Raw genomic sequence first — 24,686 nt, forward strand, 5'->3', positions numbered from 1 at the left:
TGCGGGGGCTCCGGCCTTTCACAAAATCTCATCAGATTCAAACAAAAAAGGAAGCACATTGTAGCGCCATAACATGCAAACATGAAATATGAGAAATGAATTGCATTACTGCATTGGAAGTATGAAAAATTGAGAAAGTTTAGCGCATAAAATGGCCAATTTTATGTGTACCTGGAAGCCACGGTAAGGCATTTCTCGTTTTCCAGGACCCTATCTATGCCAATCCAATCTAAGTGAGGATTGGCATAGATAGGGTCCTGGAAAACGAGAAATGCCTTACTGTGGCTTCCAGATACACATAAAATTGGCCATTTTATGCGCTAAACTTTCTCAATTTTTCATACTTCCAATGCAGTAATGCAATTCATTTCTCATATTTCATGTTTGCATGTTATGGCTCCACAGAGTGCTTCCTTTTTTGTTTGAATGTATATGAGTTGGTGACTCTAGGTTAAGCACCTGTTCACACTATGCTTATGCTTTGATGTGACGGTCAGTTTTTGAAATCCAAAATGTCAGCAGAGACCCCAGCAGCACCGCTGGAGACCCCAGCAGCACCGCCAGGCACCCCCTAATCCCAGCCTGCAGCAACAGTACTGGTAAGATATATACGCATTATAAGACACACCCCCAGTTCCCCTCAAATTTTGGGGGAAAAAGGTACGCCTTATAATCCGTAAAATACGGTAATTCACAGTTAACCCCTTGATGACCGCCGATGCGCCTTTTAACAGCGGCAGTTCAGGGTACTTATTCCTCAGCACCGCTTTTTAATGGCGCTGAGAAATAAGATTGTAGCACCCCCAGCATTGGAAAATCTCCGGGGTCTTGGCTACCAGAGGGTTAGAGCTAGGGTTTGAGCTAGGGTTGGGGCTAGGGGTTGGGATTAGGGTGGTGTTGGGGTTATTGTTAAGGTTGGAACTATGGTTAGGGGGCTGTGTTAGGGTTGAAATTAGAATTGGGGGGTTTCCACTGTTTAGGCACATCAGGAGGTCTCCAAACGCAACATAGCACCCGCCATTAATTCCAGTCAATGTTGCGTTGAAAAATTCAAACGGTGCTCCCTCCCTCCAGAGCCCTGCCATACGCCCAAACAGTAGCTTTTCCCCCCATACGGCATATCGGCATACTCAGGAGAAATTTCACAACAAATTTTGTGGTCCGTTTTCTCTTGTTACCCATGTGAAAATAAAAAAGTTTGGTTCCAAAGTAAATTTTGTGAAAAAAGTTAAATGTTCATTTTTTTTCCTTTTACATTGCTTTAGTTCTCTTGAAGCACCTGAAGGGTTACTAACCTGCTTGGATATGTGGTTTTGCGCACCTTGAGGGGTGCAGTTTTTAGAATGGTGTCACTTTTGGGTATTTTCTGTTAATTGACCCCCAAACTCACTTCAAATGTAAAGTGGTCCCTAAAGAAGATGGTTTTGTAAATTTTGTTGGAAAAATGAGAAATTGTCAACTTTTAACCCTTATAACGTCCTAACAAAAAAAAAAGTTTCAAAAATTGTGCTGATGTGAAGTAGACGTGGAAAATGTTATTTATTAACTATTTTGTGCGATATGACTCTGATTTAAGGGTGCAAAAACTACAAGTTGGAAAATTGCAAAATTTTCTAAATTTCTGCCAAATTTTATTTTTTTCATAAATAAACGCAAATCATATCGAAGAAATTTTACCGCTAACATTAACCCCTTCCTGACATCCGACGTACTATCCCGTCCATGGGCCCCGGGCCCCTATGCCCATGGACGGGATAGTACGTCTACCGCGATCCACGTGGTGAGCGCTGCTGATTGCGGCCGGGTGTCAGCTGATTATCACAGCTGACACCCGGCACAATGTGTCAGGGGCGGTCACGGACCGCCCCCGACACGTTAACCCCTTGCACACCGCGATCAAACATGATCGCGGTGTACCGGGAGTTAAAGGGAAGCATCGGCAGGGAGGGGGCTCCCTCCTTGCTTCCCTGAGCCCCCCACGGCAGCGCAATGTGCAGCGCTGCTGCGGGGACTCCTTTCCTCCAGGCCCCCGAATCCAAGATGGAGACGGGGGCCTGCAGGAAGCTGGCTTCCTCAGTGCCTGCAAAGCGCAGGCAAGAGGAAGTCGTCTTCAATGCCTGTGACAGATTGCTGATCTGTCACAGTGATCTGTGATGTGACAGATCAGCGATCTGTCACAGGACAGTGATGTCCCACCTGGGACTATGTAATAAAGTAAAAAAAAAATTAAAAAAAGTGTAAAAATAATTTTAAAAAAATCGCCAAATAAATTAGTAAAAAAAAAAAAAAAAATATTCCCCAATAAATTCATTTTTTGAAAATAAAAAACAAAACAAAACAATAAAAGTACACATATTAGGTATCGCCGCGTCCGTAACGACCCGCCCTATAAAACTGTCCCATTAGTTAACCCCTTTAGCGAACCCCTTAAAAACTAAAAATAAAAAACGAAGCAAAAAATAATTTATTATCATACCGCCAAACAAAAAGTGTAATAACGCGCGATCAAAAAGACGCATATAAATATCCATGGTACCGCTGAAAACATTATCTTGTCCTGCAAAAAACGAGCCACCAAACAGCATCATCAGCGAAAAAATAAAAAAGTTATAGCTCGCAGAATAAAGCGATGCAAAAATAATTATTTTTTATATAAAATAGTTTTCATTGCATAAAACCAAAAAAACGACCTAAATGAGGTATCGCTGTAACCGTACTGACCCAAAGAATAAAACCGCTTTATCAATTTTACCGCACGCGGAACGGTGTAAACGCACTCCCCCAAAAGAAATTCATGAAACGCTGGTTTTTGTTCATTCTGCGTCCCAAAAATTGGAATAAAAAGCGATCAAAAAATGTCACGTGCCCGAAAATGGTACCAATAAAAACGTCAACTCGTCCCGCAAAAAATAAGACCTCACATGACTCGGTGGGTCAAAATACGGAAAAATTATAGCTCTCAATATGTGGTGATGCAAAAACTATTTTTACAATAAAAAGCGTCTTTTAGCGTGCGACAGCCGCCAAACATAAAAAGCGCCATAAATAGTAAATCAAACCCCCCGTTATCACCCCCTTAGTTAGGGAAAAATAATAAAATTAAAAAAATGTATTTATTTCCATTTTTCCATTAGGGCTAGGGTTAGGGCTTGGGTTAGGGCTAGGGTTAGGGGTATGTTGGGGTTCGGGTTGGAGTTAGAATTTGGGGTTTCCACTGTTTGGGCACATCAGGGGCTCTCCAAATGCAACATTGCGTCTGATCTCAATTCCAGCCAATTCTGAGTTGAAAAAGTCATATGGTGCTCCTTCCCTTCCAAGCTCTGCCATGCGCCCAAACAGTGTTTTACCCCCACATGTAGGGTATCAGCCTACTCAGGACAAATTGCAAAACAATTTTTGGGGTCCAATTTCTCCTGTTACCCTTAGGAAAATAAAAAATTGGGGGCAAAAATATCATGTTTGTGGAAAAAATACGATTTTTTTATTTTCATGCCCGGGCATTATAAACTTCTGTGAAGCCCTTGGGGGTTCAAAGTGCTCACCACACATCTAGATAAGTTCCTTAGGGGTTCTCGTTTCCAAAATGGGGTCATTTGTGGGTGTTTCCACTGTTTAGGTACATTAGGGGCTCTCCAAAGGCAACATGACACCCGCAGACCATTCCATCAAAGTCTGCATTCCAAAACGTCACTACTTCCCTTCCGAGCCCTGACGTGTGTCCATACAGTAGTTTTCTCCCACTTATGGGGTGTCAGCGTACTCAGGACAAATTGGACAACAACTTTTGGGGTCCAATTTCTCCTGTTACCCTTGGGAAAATAAAAAAAATGGTGACTAAAAGATCATGTTTGTGGAAAAAATACGAATTTTTTATTTTCACGCCCGGGCGTTATAAACTTCTGTGAAGCACTGGGGGGTTCAAAGTGCTCACCACACATCTAGATAAGTTCCTTAGGGGGTCCAGTTTCCAAAATGGTGTCATTTGTGGGGGGTTTCCACTGTTTTGGTACATCAGGGGTTTTCCAATCGCGACATGATGTCCGTTCTCAATTCCAGCCAAAAACGTCAAATGGCGCTGCTTCCCTTCCGAGCTCTGCCATGCGCCCAAATAGTGGTTTACCCCCACATGTGGGGTATCAGCATACTCAGGACAAATTGCACAATAACTTTTAGGGTCCTGTTACCCTTGGGAAAATAAAAATTGGGGTGAAAAGATCATTTTTGTGGAAAAAATATGATTTTTTAATTGTACCGCTGTACGTTATAAACTTCTGTAAAGCCCTTGTGGGTTCAAAGTTCTCACCACATATCTCGATAAGTTCCTTGGGGGGTCTAGTTTCCAGAATGGGGTCACTTGTAGGGGGTTTCCACTGTTTAGGTACATCAGGGACTCTCCAAACGTGACATGGCGTCCGATCTGAATTCCAGCCAAGTTTGCATTGAAAAAGTCAAACGGCGCTCCTTCCATTCTGAGCTCTGCCATGCGCCGAAACAGTCGTTCCCCCCCCCCCACAAATCAGGTATCAGCGTACTCAGGACAAATTGCACAATAACTTTTGCAGTCCAATTTCTCCTGTTACCCTTGGTAAAATAAAAAAAATTGAACCTTTAGTATTTTTTTTGTGAAAAAAAGTTAGATGTTCATTTTTTTTTAAATATTCAAAAAAATTCCTGTGACGCACCTAAAGGGTTAATAAACTTCTTGAATGTGGTTTTGAGCACCTTAAGGGGTGCAGTTTTTAGAATGGTGTCACTTTTGGGTATTTTCTATCATAGACCCCTCAAAGTGGCTTCAAATGTGATGTGGTCCTAAAAATAAAATGGTGTTGTAAAAATGAGAAATCGCTGGTCAACTTTTAACCCTTATAACTTCCTAACAAAAAAAAATTTTGGTTCCAAAATTGTGCTGATGTAAAGTAAACATGTGGGAAATGTTAGTTATCAAGTTTTTTGTGTGCTGTATCTCTGTGATTTAAGGGCATAAAAATTCAAAGTTGGAAAATTGCGAAATTTTCAAAATTTTCGCCAAATTTCCGTTTTTTTCACAAATAAACGCAAGTTATTTGAATGAAAATTTACCACTAACATGAAGTACAATATGTCACGAGAAAACAATGTCAGAATCACCGGTATCCATGGAAGCGTTTCAGAGTTATGACCTCATAACGGTACAGTGGTCAGAATTGTAAAAATTGGCCCGGTCATGAACGTGCAAACCACCCTTGGGGGTGAAGGGGTTAAGTACAATATGTCACGAAAAAACAGTCTCAGAATCATTGCGATCCATTGAAGCCTTCCAGAGATGTAACCTCATAAAGAGACAGATGTTAGAATTGTAAAAATTGGCTTGGTCATTAAGTACCAAATTGGCTCTGTCACTAAGGGGTTAATTAATAATAGTTCTTGATTCATACTGTTTTGTGTGAATGACAACAAATGAATAATCCTATTAATTTTTTTCATCACCATTATCACTTATTGCTTTATAATATAGTCTCACTATGTGTGATGATAAAGTTCAATTATACTACGGCAGAAGTGTTCATTATAGGCTATGCACAGCAAAGACATGCAATATACACGGTGTGCAAAATTATTATGAGATTCTAATACATTTAAAATCCCATAAAGGTAATGATGCTCATGCTGAGAATTGACTCTCATGCTTATTCTGCATGCACTTTCCTTTTCTTTGTTTGAATCTGCAGGTTGACTGTCAAAGACTCTGATGGGGCAAAAAATTCTACAATAGCCAACTTGACAGTGAACAAAGCTGTTGATTATCCCCCAGGGGCAAATGCAGGAGCCAACCAAGTTATTACACTGCCCAAAAATGCCATAGTCTTGTATGGGAATCTGAGCACAGACGATCATGGTATTGTCAGCTATGAGTGGTCTTTGAGTCCCAACAGCAAAGGGAAAGTTATGGAGATGCAGGTGAGATTGAACCCCTATGTAGCTTATACCATGAGAAATAGGGTCATTTGTCTGTCATATGATTGCCAAAAAGATATACATGACAATTAGGCCATCATAGACAAACGTAAATAATAGAAAAAGCAAACTATTATAATGTTTGTCCACTACTAGTAAAACCCCTTCTCTTTCCCCATGTTTGGCCTGTTAAAATTGTAACATTTGTACTTACACCCCGTGCCGGCGCCATTCCAGTGGTATCAGCACTTGCGGTGGCTCTCATGCTGATATGACACGAGCCCTATGCCCAATCTGGGGTCTCTGTCCTTGAATTCGGACAAATCAATTTTCAAGAGGAAGTCAGACAGCATCTGCAGCCCTGGCTTCCTTATGATGATCTATATGTCTGAAGGTGGGGACAATGATGCCTGCGTTGAGAGCCCATGGATCGCGAGTGCCGATACCACTGGAATGGCGCTGGCACGGGAGGTGAGTGTAAGGGTTTTTATTTGACTGGGGCCAAACATGAATTAGAAGGGGTTTTCCAGATAGTGGACAACCCCTTTAACGTTGCACACACATGATTTCAGATTTTAATTTCATCTGACATAATGATTATATTTCTCCTTATTATTTGTGGAAGATACTGCACTTGACACTGAGTATTGGATGTATTTTGAACATGTTTATTATCTAAAGTATAAAGATGTTCAATGCTATTTAGGGTCTTTCTGTAGAATCTACAGGACACGTACCGAATATCTGATATTTGTTAGTGATGAGAGACACACAAATGTTAAACTGTCAGCCACCAAATCCTTTGGATTGGATAACGGGGACAGTACTGTACCGATACCCCACCGTTGGGACCCTCCTATCATACATTTTTTTCCACCATGTAGGGTGTCAGAACATCAACTCTCCAGCTGTCAGAACTGCAAGAAGGGGATTACACTTTTCAGCTCACTGTGACAGACTCTGCCGGACAGCAGTCTACAAGTGAGGTGACCGTAATTGTCCAACCTGGTAAGATGCATATGATGATTTTAGTTTGAAGGGGTTAATATGAGTTATCATCATATGAATTGTCATAATTGCAAACCTCAAATGTTTCAGAAAACAACAAGCCTCCAGAAGCTGATGCTGGACCAGACAAGGAGCTCACTCTGCCTGTAGACAGTACAACTCTGGATGGCAGCCGAAGTACAGATGATCAGAAGATTGTCACTTATCTTTGGGACAAAACTCGGTGCGTATTTACAATTCCTACAGTGAACAAAACTTTGACTTTGAGAGTTCTTAATGACCAGACAATTTTGCTCAGCATTGTATACTATAGTATACAGCCATGTAAGAAGAGGCAGAAACATATTTTGTGGGTTTATTATATATATATATATATATAGTTACAGACAACTTGGACAATCACAGTGAATACCATGGTCCATATGTACAGATGGTGATTGCTTTCTCTCCTGGTTGCTGGAGTAGCTGCTGGCTGTTAACATTATCTATTAGGTCTATACTGTAGGCCATGAGAATATATGTCCCCTGTAACTCGGGCTAATATGTCTACCCCAGTTACAGCGGAAATCAAGAAGAAAGTAATGTGCCCTGGAAGTTTCTGAACACCTTTTTGGGGCACAGTCCTTTCACCATTCAAAAATTTTCAGGTTGAACTGGACTCCGGACAGGTTGTAACAGTGGCTGCAGAGTGGAATAAAACATTTTTTTCTTTATTTTGCCTCTCCGTAACAGAGATATTTGCAATCAAAGTATTAGACGCCTCATAACATAACTTTTTTTTTTTTCAATCCAAGTGGTTGTTACCAGACAGTTTTGACTGGGGCATGCTCATCTTTTCCCTGTATGATGCATAATGCTGACTGATCATAAACCAGCAGTAAGGCCAGGTTCACATTGCGTTAACCCAGCCATTCAACGCATAGCGGTGACAGAGCCTCAGATGCTGCAGCCCGTGTCCGAGGCTCCATCGCTGAATGACGGTACATCGCGAACGCATGCTGCTGTACGGCATGCGTCGTGATGCGCCCAACAATGGGGGTCAATGGAGCGTTAATGGACTGCGTTACACCGCGTTATGCCGCGTTGTAACACAGTCCGTCTAACGGACTGCCATAACGCAATGTGACACCGGCCTAACGCTCAATGGTAAGAGGAAAACAGTCTCACCATAGCTTAGAGCAGATTTCTCAGTGTGTGAGATATGATGATACAGACCTGCTATCCTGGTCTAAGGGTACCGTTACACTTAGCGATGCACCAGCGATCCCGACCACGATATGACCCGGTCAGGATTGCTGGTGCATCGCTAAGTGGTCGCTAGTGATTTGCCAAACAGGCAGATCTCACCAGCGACATAGCAGCGGTCGGGGGTCGCTACTTACCTGTCAGACGAGGCGATGAAGACGTCCTCCCGCCCGCGTCCACGCAACGCTCGTCGCCCAGCAGGAAGTGGCCGACGAGAAACGGCCCAGGACGTTCTCGCGTGATCAGCAATAATCAGCAGGGGAGCCGGTTGGGGGTAAGTATCACACATAGCGATATCGCTAGCAATATCGCTGCTGCGTCACAAAACCAGTGACGTTATAGCGATATTGCTAGCGATGTCGCTTAATGTAACGGGCCCTTAACCTTCTGCATGATTAGAAAGCGCAGATGACTAACACCACAGATAAGGTACATGTGGGGGAGGGGGCAACAGAGCTAATCGCATGAATGTCTGCTGTGCTCAAGCAACTTTTAAGCCCCCATTACACATAGCGATATCGCTAGCAATATCGCTGTAACGTCACCGATTTTGTGACGTAGCAGCGATATTGCTAGCGATATTGCTATGTGTGATTCTTGCCTCCGACCGGCTCCCCCGCTGCTCATCGCTGGTCGCGCGAGAACGTCCTGGACAATTTCTCATCGGGCACTTCCTGCTGGGCTTCCTGTGGAGCCGACGAGCGACGCGTGGACGCGGGCGGGAGGACGTCAGGATCGCCGTGTCTGACAGGTAAGTAGCGACCCCCGACCCCTGCTATGCCGCTGGTAAGATCTGCCTGTGTGGCAGCTCACTAGCGACCACTTAGCGATGCACCAGCGATCCATATTGTTGTCGGGATCGCTGGTGCATCGCTAAGTGTAACGGTACCCTTACTCACTTTGCAAGTCCGTCATTACATCTCATGCAGGAGGAACCTGCCTCTTCTGGGCTTGTGTGTGAGATGTAATGAGACCCTGCTCTTATCTCACTGCAGAGAGATTACAAGATGAGCACAACACACATAAGTGTGATGCTGACACTTTGAGCTCCAAATACCCAGGCTACAGTACAACAGAGGTGGCGATTCTATGCGAGGAAGAGCTGATCGAAGGGTTTTTAATGTGATATAGGCAAACTCCTCTGCACTGCTTCTCCCTCCACACTAACTCATCCCAAAGGTTACACTAGGAGAACAGGGCTGTATCATTTCACACACTGAGAAATCTACTGTAAGGCCAGGTTCATACTGTGATAAGGCAGCCCTTTCAATGTATAGCGATCACGTTATGCTATACCGCTAGCGCAGATGCTTCATCAGCGCTAACGGTGACGGAGCCTCAGACGCTGCAGCCCGCGTCCGAGGTTCCGTCACTGAATGACGGCACATCACTAGCGCATGCCGATCATGGCATGCGTTAGCGATGCACCCGATAATAGGGGTTAATGGCAGCGTTAACGAACTGCATTACACCACGTTATGCCGCGGTGTAACGCAGTCCGTCTAACGGACTGCCATAACGCAGTATGAACCCAGCCTAAGCTATGATGGAGGTGTGTTCTTATTCCCATTAAGTATTGCTGCCATCTTATGATTGGTCAGCATCATAGAGGGAGAAGAAGTACACCCTTATGAAAACTCCAACTTGGACTTGGAGTTTTCCAACAAAACAAAAGGTAATTTTAATCAATAGATCTTCGAATAATAATAATTTCCAAAATTTGATGTTTTACTAAAACATGTTCCTGTACTTGGATAATCTTATACATGTGTCCCTGCTGTGTACTGTGTAATGGCCAGGTCTGATTGTACAGGAACACAGTATGATCATATCACAGCCCCTGGGCAGAAGGGGAGAAAAAAGTGTAGAGACACTGCAGTAGGGGATCACAGATGATTCTTTCTTTGAAGTAAACCATTGTTTTTTGCGAGGTAAAGCATTTCCTTGCCTGTTTTTAAACAATCAGCTGTGATCCTGTATTGTCCTGTATGTATCCTCTCTTTTGCCTCCTCCCCTGCCCAGGAGCTGTGGTATGATCAGACCATGTTCCTGTACGGTCAGACACGGCCATTACACAGTACACAGCAGGGACACATTTATAAGATTATCTCAGCACAGTAACATTTTTTTAAAACACATCCAAATGTGGAACTTATCATTATTATAAAATTTATGAATTTAAAATTAAATTTTGTTCTTGGAAAAACCCCTTTAAATATACAAATGTGCTATAAATGCCTACAAAGGATTAAAAGCAAGGCCTCCACTAGCACAAACTATAGTTAAAGCCCCACCACTAAAAACCCAAAGCGATACACGTTTTGTGAAAATAATTACTATAAAACATAAGGTAAGGACTTAAGGTTGCATTTTAGTGGCACGTTGTGCCATTAAAAAGTGTGAGAACAACACGTTTTTTTTTTTCCTTCATCACAAAAAATGAATATTAAAGTTGCTGCTGAAATAAAAAACCTCACGTATCACAGAAAGGACACATAACTCATTTGAATGAGAAAAATGTCATATTCTTCAAATCTATATGTATTTAAAGAGTAACTAAACTTTCATTCTAAATTTTGCTATATTTTTAAAATATTTTTTTCCAGCCTGGAAAGTTATGAAACTTTTCAAATCACTTTATTAGAGGATTTGATTTCATTCATTCTAAAAAAAAAAAAAAAAAAAGCATGTAGGGGGCATCCAAACCAATGCTTCTCCCCAGTCTATTTGACTGTCTTCAGCTGCACTGATATCGGAACGTACTCATTTGGAGTACAGATGCTGGCAGTGGGAGGGTCAGCACCTGTGTCTCCCTAGCTCTGGAGTCAAGCAGGGCACACAGAGGAGGAGGCGGGTGCTGACACTTTCACTGCCAGCATCAGTACTCCACATGAGTACGTTCTGATATCAGTGCAGCTGAAGCCAGGTAAATAGACTGGGGAAAAGCAGGGGGTTGATATTCCTGTAAAACAATTGAATTTAAGTGATTACCTGGATCCTTGCTGCACTGAGGCCCTGGGTTCAAATCTCAAGGACAACATCTACCAGGAGTTTGTATGTTCCACCCATGTTTGCGTGGGTTTTTTTCTGGGTCCTTCAGTTTAATCCCACATTCCAAGTGAATATAGATTGAGTCCCAATAGAGACAGTGATGATAATGTCTAAGTAGCGCTGCGGAATTAATGGCACTGAATATATAAGCGAGATAAATAAATAAAAAAATAATAAGGTGATTTGCAAAGCATCAAAACTTTCCATGCTAGACAGAATTATTTCAAATGGAAAGTTGACTTATTGTTTATAAAAACATGCCTGGTGATTAACAAGTCTTGAACTGGTTGACTAACAAGTATCTTTTTTTATTTAGGGGGCCAGCAGGAGTAAAAATTGAAAATTCTAACAGTAGCATTGCCACAGTGACTGGTCTACAGGTTGGAAAGTATGAGTTTACACTGACTGTTACAGATGAGCGAGGCTTGCAAAATATGGCTGTAGTCAGTGTCATTGTGAAGGAAGGTGAGTGTAGTGTCCTAACTTGGGGTAAAGGGGTTGCGCGAGATAAGAAAAATGGTCTGTACAGTGCCACTCCTATATTTAGTATCTGTATCTTATCTCTAGCCACTTGAACAAACCTGAGCTACAATGTCAGGGACAAGGGTGCTCATAAATTTAGTAAAAACTAGACCAATTTTCTGAAATTGTAGAAGCCATTTAAGTCCACCATCTACATGCAGTGACTATGGACACGTATTAGCAGAATATATGTGTTTGTACATTATTATGATTATTATTTATTAACACATTATGTTTTTCAGAGATTAATAAACCACCTGTGGCAAAGATTTCAGGAAATGTCGTCATTACATTGCCAACCAGCACCGCAGAACTGGATGGCTCGAAATCTACAGATGATAAGGGCATTATGAGCTTCCAGTGGCAGCGAGACGAAAGCAGCCCAGCAGCGGGGGTGAGCCAAACCAATCATGAGTTTACTAGAATAATGAGATTTAGTGTAATTGATAGAATAATATTTCAGTAGATGTAAACATTGAGCGTAAAGGTGCTGTCTGTATAATGCAGCAAAACACCACTAAGTAATTTATTGATTACCTGTGAAGAGACAAGAAAAATCTGTGTTGTTATCCATAGTGAGTCAGGTAAGGCTTGAAAAGGGGACATCTGCATTTTATGGACAGGTTTGCTACAAATGTTACATACACATAAAAATTAGTGATGAGCGAACATGATTGGATAAGGTGTGCTAACCGAGTGTCATCAGCGTTCTCGAAAAATATGTTCGAGTCCCTGCTCCTGCATGTTTCGCAGCTGTTCGACAGCCGCAACACATGCATTGATTGCATAACCATAAGATATGCAGGTGCGGGGACTTAAATATATTTTTCAAGCACACCGGCGTCACTTTGTTGACACCTTATCCAAGCACATTCCCTCATCACTAGTCATCACCTATCCTGCCGATAGGTGATAACTTGTTTTCCCTGCATCTGTTGTGGCTGGCAAACATCCGCTAGACATGGAGCCACGGGAACGCAAACATATTCTTCGAGCACACCAGCGTCACTTTGTTGACACCTCATCCAAGCACATACCGTCATCACTAGTTATCACCTATCCTGCCGATAGGTGATAACTTGTTTTCCCTGCATCTGTTGTGGCTGTCAAACATCCGTGAGACATGTGGCCACGGGAACTCGAACATATTCTTCGAGCACACTGAAGACACTCAGCTAAAACACAAGCATCTTATCCGAGCATGTTCGCTTATCACTAATAAAAATAAATGTAAATGAACAAGATAAAGAGATTTAGATTTTCCTCTTAGGGACACTCTAAGAGAAATCATTCAGCTCCATAGTATATATACCCAGCATCGTCATCTCATATAGCACATTTTAAGTGAGTGTATGAAAGCAAATTATTTACATTTCTATGTAATGTCTAAAACGCTGCAGTATGTTTGTCAACTTGTAAATCACACTTAGAAGTGTTTGGCCACCACTGTTTGACCGGTCTTCCATCTTAAGTGAGGCATTACATTGTGAGGTGACAGAGTGGAAAAGATGACCGATCATTGGATGATGTGGCAGTCATTAAGGCTCACAGCAGTTTGTTTTTCTTGCAGGAAGTGTTGAATAACTCTGATCACCATTCAATCCTGTTTCTATCTAACCTTGTCGAAGGAACCTACACTTTTCACTTAAAGGTGACTGATGCCAAAGGAGAGAGTGATAATGACAGGACTACTGTAGAAGTGAAGCCAGGTGAGGGATGTCCTTAGACTAATCATTATTTATATATAGAATTGAGACTGTTAAAGACAATTATCTATGCCACCAGCTACTAATCTCTATACCTTACACACGAATTTCCACAAAGTGGGGTGAAATACATTTTTGGGGGAGTTCCTAAAGAACTATAGAAAACCACCACAAATTGAACTACCCAGATTGAAAAGTATAGAACTTAAAATAATTAAATCTTTATTATGTAAATTTTTAAACCATTAAAATAGAAAAATAGGAAAAGGGATAAACCCCACAAAGACAAAAAATAGTATACAATCCATTTACAAATATTGTAAATAAATTCATTAAATATACAATGTTTTGACAGTATTTGTATAAAACATTACATCAATATTCTATGTGTAAATATTATGTTTAATACAGGTATTATGGTTCCATCTAGTGGTTGTATGCCAAAACTGCAGTAGAGGAGGTAGATCTAATAGAAACTTGCTGCCCTGCGAGTAGATATATTCAAGTAAAGTGAATATACATGGATGAATTATAATTTCAGAGCGAAAACATTCATGAATGAATCACCTAGTGTGGCAAATTAGTCACAATAATTTCTATGAGGAAATACTTACCTTATACTTACCTTGAGTCCTTTGCAGGTTGTTTTTTTTACCATGCTTATGATATACAGTGGGGCAAAAAAGTATTTAGTCAGTCAGCAATAGTGCAAGTTCCACCACTTAAAAAGATGAGAGGCGTCTGTAATTTACATCATAGGTAGACCTCAACTATGGGAGACAAACTGAGAAAAAAAAATCCAGAAAATCACATTGTCTGTTTTTTTTTCATTTTATTTGCATATTATGGTGGAAAATAAGTATTTGGTCAGAAACAAAATTTCATCTCAATACTTTGAGATATATCCTTTGTTGGCAATGACAGAGGTCAAACGTTTTCTGTAAGTCTTCACAAGGTTGCCACACACTGTTGTTGGTATGTTGGCCCATTCCTCTATGCAGATCTCCTCTAGAGCAGTGATGTTTTTGGCTTTTCGCTTGGCAACACGGACTTTCAACTCCCTCCTAAGGTTTTCTATAGGGTTGAGATCTGGAGACTGGCTAGGCCACTCCAGGACCTTGAAATGCTTCTTACGAAGCCACTCCTTCGTTGCCCTGGCGGTGTGCTTTGGATCATTGTCATGTTGAAAGACCCAGCCACGTTTCATCTTCAATGCCCTTGCTGATGGAAGGAGGTTTGCACTCAAAATCTCACGATACATGGCCCCATTCATTCTTTCATGTACCCGGATCAGTCGTCCTGGCCCCTTTGCAGAGAAACAGCCCCAAAGCATGATGTTTCCACCACCATACTTTACAGTAGGTATGGTGTTTGATGGATGCAACTCAGTATTCTTTTTCCTCCAAACACGACAAGTTGTGTTTCTACCAAACAGTTCCAGTTTGGTTTCATCAGACCATAGGACATTCTCCCAAAACTCCTCTGGATCATCCAAATGCTCTCTAGCAAACTTCAGATGGGCCCGGACATGTACAGGCTTAAGCAGTGGGACACGTCTGGCACTGCAGGATCTGAGTCCATGGTGGCGTAGTGTGTTACTTATGGTAGGCCTTGTTACATTGGTCCCAGCTCTCTGCAGTTCATTCACTAGGTCCCCCCGCGTGGTTCTGGGATTTTTGCTCACCGTTCTTGTGATCATTCTGACCCCACGGGGTGGGATTTTGCGTGGAGCACCAGATCGAGGGAGATTATCAGTGGTCTTGTATGTCTTCCATTTTCTAATTATTGCTCCCACAGTTGATTTCTTCACTCCAAGCTGGTTGGCTATTGCAGATTCAGTCTTCCCAGCCTGGTGCAGGGCTACAATTTTGTTTCTGGTGTCCTTTGACAGCTCTTTGGTCTTCACCATAGTGGAGTTTGGAGTCAGACTGTTTGAGGGTGTGCACAGGCGTCTTTTTATACTGATAACAAGTTTAAACAGGTGCCATTACTACAGGTAATGAGTGGAGGAAAGAGGAGACTCTTAAAGAAGAAGTTACAGGTCTGTGAGAGCCAGAAATCTTGATTGCTTGTTTCTGACCAAATACTTATTTTCCACCATAATATGCAAATAAAATGAAAAAAAAAACAGACAATGTGATTTTCTGGATTTTTTTTTCTCAGTTTGTCTCCCATAGTTGAGGTCTACCTATGATGTAAATTACAGACGCCTCTCATCTTTTTAAGTGGTGGAACTTGCACTATTGCTGACTGACTAAATACTTTTTTGCCCCACTGTATATGGCATAGCGCTAGCATGTATTTTGTTTTGCCTGATCACTCTTTCAGGTGCCAAAGGGTCTTGATTTCTTATGCACTTGCTCTGTGTCCTCATAGAAATTATTGTGACTAATTTGCCACACTAGGTGATTCATTCATGAATATTTTCGCTCTGACGTTATAATTCATCCATGTACTTATTTATATACTTCTATAAATCAATTATCACTTTACTTGAATATATCTACTCGCAGGGCAGCAAGTTTCTATTAGATCTACCTCCTCTACTGCATTTTTGGCATACAACCACTCAGGGCCTGACTGAGACAAAAAAGCAGCCCTGCCACACAAACCCCACCAGCCCACAAACTATAACACTCCTCACCCCGATCAGTGAATTTTACTTTACTTTTTCGTGCCCCTCACTCTCCTAAAAGGAGATATTTGAAGAGCCACATGTGAATGCTGCCACAGTGTGTATGATCAACCACAGCTGCATTTACATGGTGCTCTACAGAGATCTGATTTTCGTGATCATGGGGGTCCCAGCAGTCGGATGTCCAGCAATTGCAAAGTTATCCCCTATCCAGGGGATAGGGGATTCCTTGGGATAATCCATTTAAACAACTTTTCCAATATTTTATTTTTATTTGGCCATAGTAATATTGAAAATACTAAACCAACATTGACCCTCCCAAAGTCCAATGTCGACAGGAGAAGTGGTACTGTGCAGTGCATACAGAGCCGGCTCCAGGTTTCTGTGAGCCCTGGGTGAAAGTCTCAGTGGGCCTCTTTAACATGTACCACAATTTTATAATGCACAGATACAGCAAGGAAATATAGGTATAGTACAATGCCAAGAGATTTAACTTCTTACATTCAATGTGTGATATCTATTGTACATTCTACAATAGGTCAGAAACCGGACAGTATAGCCCTCCGTACAGTATTATGGGCACCACATAGTCCTCCATACAGTAGTATGGGTACCACATAGTGCTCCATACTGAATAATGAGCGACATAAATTGCTCCATTCAGAATAATGAGCCCCATATATTGCTCCATAAACTGCAATAGGCTCCATATAAGTCTCAGTGGGCCTCTTTAACATGTACCACAATTTTATAATGCACAGATACAGCAAGGAAATATAGGTATAGTACAATGCAAAGAGATTTAACTTCTTACATTCAATGTGTGATATCTATTGTACATTCTACAATAGGTCAGAAACCGGACAGTATAGCCCTCCGTACAGTATTATGGGCACCACATAGTCCTCCATACAGTAGTATGGGTACCACATAGTGCTCCATACTGAATAATGAGCGACATAAATTGCTCCATTCAGAATAATGAGCCCCATATATTGCTCCATAAACTGCAATAAGCTCCATATAATGCTCCATACAGAATAATGAGCCCCATATAATGCTCCATACAGAATAATGAGCCCCATACATTGCTCCATAAACTGCAATAAGCCCCATATAATGCTCCATACATAATAATGAGCCCCATATAATACTCCATACAGAATAATGGGAACTACATAGTGCTCCATACAGTATAATGAGCCCCATATAGTGCGCCATACAGTATTATGGCCCCATATATTGCTCCATTCAGAATAATGAACCCCACATAATGCTCCTTACAGAATTATGAGCCCCATATAATGCTCCATTCAGAAAAATGAGCCCCATATAATGCTCCATTCAGAATAATGAGCCCCATATATTGCTCCATACAGAATAATGAGCCACATATAATTCTCAATACAGTATTATGGGTACTATATAGTGCTCCATACAGTATACTGAGCCCCATATAATGCTCCTTACAGAATGAGCCCCATATATTGCTCCATTCAGAATAATGAACCCCATATATTGCTCCATTCAGAAAAATGAGCCCCATCTAATGCTCCATACAGAATAATGAGCCCCATATATTGCTCCATTCAGAATAATGAGCCCCATATATTGCTCCATATAGAATAATGAGCCACATATAATGCTCCATACAGTATTTGTACTGCATAGTGTTCCATACAGTATACTGAGCCCCATATATTGCTTCATACAGCATTATGGGTACCACATAGAGCTGCATACAGTATAATGAGCACCATATATTGCTCCATAAACTGCAACAAGCCCCATATTTTGCTCCATACAGAGTAATGAGCCCCATATAATGCTCCATACAGTATTATGGGTACTACATAGTGCTCCATACAGTACAATGAGCCCCATATAGTGCACATACAGTATTATGGCCCCATATATTGCTCCATTCAGATTAATGAGCCCCATATACAGTGCCTTGCGAAAGTATTCGGCCCCCTGGAACTTTTCAACCTTTTCCCACATATCATGCTTCAAACATAAAGATACCAAATGTAAATTTTTGGTGAAGAATCAACAAGTGGAACACAATTGTGAAGTTGAATGAAATGTATTGGTTATTTTAAATTTTTGTGGAAATTCAAAAACTGAAAAGTGGGGCGTGCAATATTTTTGTGCCACTTTGCTTTCAGTGCAGCAAACTTACTCCAGACGTTCATTGTGGATCTCTGAATGATCCAATGTTGTCCTAAATGACTAATGATGATAAATATAATCCACCTGTGTGTAATCAAGTCTCCGTATAAATGCACCTGCTCTGTGATAGTCTCAGGGTTCTGTTTGAAGCACAGAGAGCATCATGAAGACCAAGGAACACAGCAGGCATATCCGTGATACTGTTGTGGAGAAGTTTAAAGCCGGATTTGGATACAAAATGATTTCCAAAACTTTAAACATCCCAAGGAGCACTGTGCAAGTGATCATATTGAAATGGAAAGAGTATCATACCACTGCAAATCTACCAAGACCCAGCCGCGTCCCTCTAAACTTTCATCTCAAACAAGGAGAAGACTGATCAGAGATGCAGCCAAGAGGCCCATGATCACTCTGGATGAACTGCAGAGATCTACAGCTGAGGTGGGACAGTCTGTCCATAGGACAACAATCGGTCGTACACTGCACAAATCTGGCCTTTATGGAAGAGTGGCAAGAAGAAAGCCATTTCTCAAAGATATCTATAGAAAGTGTTGTTTAAAGTTTGCAACAAGCCACCTGGGAGACACACCAAACATATGGAAGAAGGTGCTCTGGTCAGATGAAACCAAAATCAAACTTTTTGGCAACAATGCCAAACGACAAGTTTGGCGTTAAGGCAACACAGCTCATCACCCTGAGCACACCATCCCCACTGTCAAGCATGGTGGTGGCAGCATCATAGTTTGGGACTGCTTTTCTTTCAGCAGGGACAGGGAAGATGGTTAAAACTGATGGGAAGATAGATGGAGCCAAATACAGGACCGTTCTTGAAGAAAACCTGTTGGAGTCTGCAAAAGACCTGAGACTGGGACAGAGATTTGTTTTCCAACAAGACAATTATCCCAAACATAAAGCAAAATCTACAATGGAATGGTTCACAAATAAACGTATCCAGATGTTACAATGGCCAAGTGAAAGTCCAGACCTGAATCCAATCGAGAATCTGTGGAAAGAGCTGAAAACTGCTGTTCAAAACGATCTCCATCAAACCTCACTGAGCTTGAGCTGTTTGCCAAGGAAGAATGGGGAAGAATTTCAGTATCTCGATGTACAAAACTGATAGCGACATACCCCAAGCGACTTGCAGCTGTAATCGCAGCAAAAGGTGGCGCAACAAAGTATTAAGTTAAAGGGGCCGAATAATATTGCACGCCCCACTTTTCAGTTTTTGAATTTCCACAAGAATTTAAAATAACCAATAAATTTCTTTCAACTTCACAATTGTGTTCCACTTGTTGTTGATTCTTCACCAAAAATTTTCATTTGGTATCTTTATGTTTGAAGCATGATATGTGGGGAAAAGGTTGAAAAGTTCCAGGGGGCTGAATACTTCCGCAAGGCACTGTAATGCTCCATACAGAATAATGAACCCCATATATTGCTCCATACAGAATAATGAGCCCCATATATTGCTCCATACAGAATAATAAGCCCCATATATTGCTCCATACAGAATAATGAGCCACATATAATGCTCCATACAGTATTATGGGTACTACATAGTGCTCCGTACAGTATACTGAGCCCCATATATTGCTTCATACAGTATTATGGGTACCACATAGTGCTCCATGCAGAATAATGAGCCCCATATAATGCGCCAAACAGTATAATGTGCCCCACATAATACTCCATACAGTATAATGAGCTTCATACCTTGCTCCATAAAGAATGGGCCCCATATAATGCTCCATGCAGAATATGATGGTCCCCTTATATTGCTCCAAACAGAATGGGCCCCATATAATGCTCCATTTATAATGGGCCCCATATGAGTCTCCATATAATGCTCCATATATAATGCTCCAGTGTATGATGGGCCCCATATGATGCTACAGTATATGATGGGCCTCATATTGCTCAAAACATAAATAAAAACAAAACTGAAATCCTCACCTCTCCTCGCTGGCTGCTGCTCTGCTCCGGACCCCTCAACGTTGGAGTCTTCCGGCTCTCTGCACTGTGACTGTTCAGGCAGAGGGCGCAAAGATGTGATGTCACTGCACCCTCTGACCTGAAACAGCACAGTCAGAAGACACTGCAGCGGAGGAGCGGGAAGAGGTAAGTATCGCAAGTGCCGCAAGTATCGCAAGCCCAGCAGCACCTGCAAATAGATCACCACACCAGCTCCGCAGCACCTGTATATACATCACCACACCAGCCCCGCCGCACCTGTATATACATCAGCACACCAGCCCCGCAGCACCTGTATATACATCACCACACCAGCCCGCAGCACCTGTATATACATCACCACACCAGCCCCGCAGCACCTGTATATACACCACCACACCAGCCCCGCAACACCTGTTTATACATCACCACACCAGCCCAGCAGCACCTGTCCTGTATACACATCACTACACCAGCCTCGCAGCACCTGTCCTGTATATACATCACCACACCAGCCCGAGAGCACCTGTCCTGTATATACATCACCACACCAGCCCCGCAGCACCTGTCCTGTATATACATCCCCACACCAGCCCGAGAGCACTTGTATATACAGTTGTGGCCAAAAGTATTGACACCCCTGTAATTCTGTCAGATAATGCTCCGTTTCTTCCTGAAGATGATTGCAAACACAAATTCTTTGGTATTATTATCTTCATTTAATTTGTCTTAAATGAAAAAACACAAAAAGAATTGTCCTAAAGCCAAATTGGATATAATTCCACACCAAACATAAAAAAGTGGGTGGACAAAAGTATTGGCACTGTTAGAAAAATCATGTGATGCTTCTCTAATTTGTGTAATTAACAGCACCTGTAATTTACCTGTGCCACCTAACAGGTGTTGGCAATAACTAAATCACACTTGCAGCCAGTTGACATGGATTAAAGTTGACTCAACCTCTGTCCTGTGTCCTTGTGTGTACCACATTGAGCATGGAGAAAAGAAAGAAGACCAAAGAACTGTCTGAGGACTTGAGAAACCAAATTGTGAGGAAGCATGAGCAATCTCAAGGCTACAAGTCCATCTCCAAAGACCTGAATGTTCCTGAAAAAGAAGAAAGAAGCCAGCGCTGCTTGTGGTTAGAACGCATAACATGAGGTGCATATGCACATATTAACATCTAACTGTATTCAAAATGAGACATTTGGCAAAATATTGATCAATAAATTGAGCCACCCCACTGCGCCAAGGCAATCTCATGTGGGGGGTCCTACTCAACATTATTATTATTCACTGTGCCATTACGGCCTCCTAAATATTTTAAAAGCAAGACCATATCAAATGCAATCCATACCTGAAGCATATCTGCATCACTCCCGTGCAGCCCGATGAAGCAAGTGCAGATAAAGGCCAACCAGGTCTGAACATAGACATCTCAGGTTTGACCTCCACACATTGCCTGACCAGCAAACACATATGAAGGGCGATGTTCCTGTGTCTACCGTGCGCAGTGTCATCAAGAAGTTTAAAGCCCATGGCACTATGGCTAACCTCCCTAGATGTGGACGGAAAAGAAAAATTGACAAGAGATTTCAACGCAAGATTGTGTGGATGTTGGATAAAGAACCTCGACTAACATCCAAACAAGTTCAAGCTGTCCTGCAGTCCGAGGGTACAACAGTGTCAACCCGTACTATCCGTCGGCGTCTGAATGAGAAGGGACTGTATGGTAGGAGACCCAGGAAGACCCCACTTCTTACCCCGAGACATAAAAAAAGCAGGCTGGAGTTTGTCAAAACTTACCTGAAAAAGCCTAAAACGTTTTGGAAGAATGTTCTCTGGGCAGATGAGACAAAAGTAGAGCTTTTTGGGCAAAGGCATCAACGTAGAGTTTACAAAGGCATTCAAAGAAAAGAACACGGTCCCTACAGTCAAACATGGCGGAGGTTCCCTGATGTTTTGGGGTTGCTTTGCTGCCTCTGGCACTAGACTGCTTGACCGTGTGCATGGCATTATGAAGTCAGAAGACTACCAACAAATTTTGCAGCATAATGTAGGGCCCAGTGTGAGAAAGCTGGATCTCCCTCAGAGGTCATGGGTCTTCCAGCAGGACAATGACCCAAAACACACTTCAAAAAGCACTAGAAAATGGTTTGAGAGAAAGCACTGGAGACTTCTAAGGTGGCCAGCAATGAGTCCAGACCTGAATCCCATAGAACACCTGTGGAGTGATCTAAAAATGGCAGTTTGGAGAAGGCACCCTTCAAATATCAGGGACCTGGAGCAGTTTGCCAAAGAAGAATGGTCTAAAATTCCACCAGAGCATTGTAAGAAACTCATTGATGGTTGCTGGAAGCGGTTGGTCGCAGTTATTTTGGCTAAAGGTTGTGCAACCAAGTATTAGGCTGAGGGTGCCAATACTTTTGTCTGGCCCATTTTTGGAGTTTTGTGTGAAATGATCAATGTTTTGCTTTTTTGCTTCATTCTCTTTTGTGTTTTTTCAAGACAAATTAAATGAAGATAATAATACCAAAGAATGTGTGTTTGTAATCATTTTCAGGAAGAAACTGAGTATTATCTGACAGAATTACAGGGGTGTCAATACTTTTGGCCACAACTGTACATCACCACACCAGCCCCACAGCACCTATATATATACATCACCACACCAGCCCGAGAGCACCTGTCCTGTATATACATCACCACACCAGCCCCGCAGCACCTGTCCTGTATATACAGTACATCACCACACCAGCCCCACAGCACCTGTATATACATCACCACACCAGCCCGAGAGCACCTGTCCTGTATATACATCCACACACTAGCCCCGCAGCACCTGTCCTGTATATACATCACCACACCAGCCCCGCAGCACCTGTCCTGTATATACATCACCACACCTGCCCGAGAGCACCTGTATATATATCACCACACCAGCCCAGCAGCACCTGTCCTGTATATACATCACCACACCAGCCCCGCAGCACCTGTATATACATCACCACACCAGCCCATCAGCACCTGTATATACATCACCACACCAGCCCATCAGCACCTGTATATACATCACCACACCAGCCCGAGAGCACCTGTCGTGTATATACATCACCACACCAGTCCAGCAGCTCCTGTCCTGTATATACATCACCTCACCAGTCCCGCAGCACCTGTATATACGTCACCACACCAGCCCAGCAGCACCTGTCCTGTATATACTTCACCACACCAGCCCCGCAGCACCTGTCCTGTATATACATCACAACACCAGCCCCGCAGTACCTGTCCTGTATATACATCACCACACCAGCCCCGCACCACCTGTCCTGTATATACATCACCACACCAGCCCCGCACCACCTGTCCTGTATATACATTACCACACCAGCCCAGCAGCACCTGTCCTGTATACACATCACCAGACCAGCCCAGCAGCACCTGTCTTGTATATACATCACCTCTGGTGGCATCCCCTTATCCCCCCCATCAGCAGGAGGTGGCATCCCCCCCATCATCTCTGCCTGTCCCATGATGACAAGTGCTTACCTGCACATTGCCGATGAGGAGAGCCCTGTTCTCCAACACTGGTTGGTACTGGCCAGGGCCAGCGTCTGAGTGAGGCTCATGCCGACATCCTCTCCTGTGCGCGTGGCGGCGGCCTTTTCAAACTGCGGTATAGGCCCGCCCTGATGTGCGCTCTTTCCTTCACAGACTGTGACGAGGCTGGCGGCAGCATGCGCAAGCACAAACGAGGGCCGCACTGACACGGGCCGCCGTGGCCCCAGTCGGCGTGTGCACAGAGAGAGGGCGTGCGTGCCAGGGCCTGTCCATAAGATTTAAAGAGCTGGCGGCCCATTTTTAGCTCAGAGCTGCCGGCCCAGCGGGCATCTGACTGGTGCGCCAGATTATCAATCCGGGCCTGCAACCACTAGATGGAACCATAATACCTGTATTAAACTTAATCATATTTACACATAGAATGTTGATGTAATGTTTTATACAAATACTGTCAAAAGTATGTTTATTTAAGGCTGGCTTTACATTAGCATTAGCGGTTTTTTTTGCGCATCGCATCATGCGCCTCCATGAGCATGCGTCCCTATGTTTAACATGGGCACATGGTCTTTGCACGCGTTCGTACGCGTTTTTGTGCGCATGCGTTTTTTCAAGGTGTGCGCCTAGGCATGCCAGACGCAACCTGTTGCATTTTTGGGTCCGCCGAAAGGCGTCAAAAAAACGCTTGCGCACGGAATGCGACAAAATAACGCATTACAGTCTATGGGATCGCAGGCGTGCGCATAGACATGCGTTCGTCTGTGTTTTCGTGCGCATGCGTTTTTGGCGTAAAAATGTAGACACTGGTTTTAATCCCTAGATAACGAATGCGCATAAAAAACGCAAACACATGCAAAAACGCATGATGCGTTTTTTGCATGCATTTCTATTGCGCACGATGG

The 24,686-nt window shown here is 42.7% G+C and overlaps 1 protein-coding gene across 3 annotated transcripts in view; it reads left to right on the forward strand.

The window, feature by feature from the left end:
- The window catches only part of KIAA0319L (KIAA0319 like), a 156,469-nt gene that overhangs the window by 108,498 nt on the left and 23,285 nt on the right, over positions 1-24,686 (forward strand). For all 3 annotated transcript variants that reach the window (XM_073563006.1, XM_073562997.1, XM_073563013.1), the window contains 6 exons: positions 5,709-5,937; positions 6,819-6,942; positions 7,033-7,165; positions 11,555-11,703; positions 12,003-12,154; positions 13,331-13,469. In XM_073563006.1, coding sequence (XP_073419107.1) covers positions 5,709-5,937; positions 6,819-6,942; positions 7,033-7,165; positions 11,555-11,703; positions 12,003-12,154; positions 13,331-13,469 — 926 coding nt within the window. The remainder of the gene's footprint in view (positions 1-5,708; positions 5,938-6,818; positions 6,943-7,032; positions 7,166-11,554; positions 11,704-12,002; positions 12,155-13,330; positions 13,470-24,686) is intronic.

The sequence above is a fragment of the Dendrobates tinctorius genome, unplaced genomic scaffold, assembly GCF_039654945.1.
Source record: "Dendrobates tinctorius isolate UK_male_01 unplaced genomic scaffold, ASM3965494v1 ptg000015l, whole genome shotgun sequence".
In the NCBI taxonomy this organism is placed as follows: Eukaryota; Metazoa; Chordata; class Amphibia; order Anura; family Dendrobatidae; genus Dendrobates; species Dendrobates tinctorius.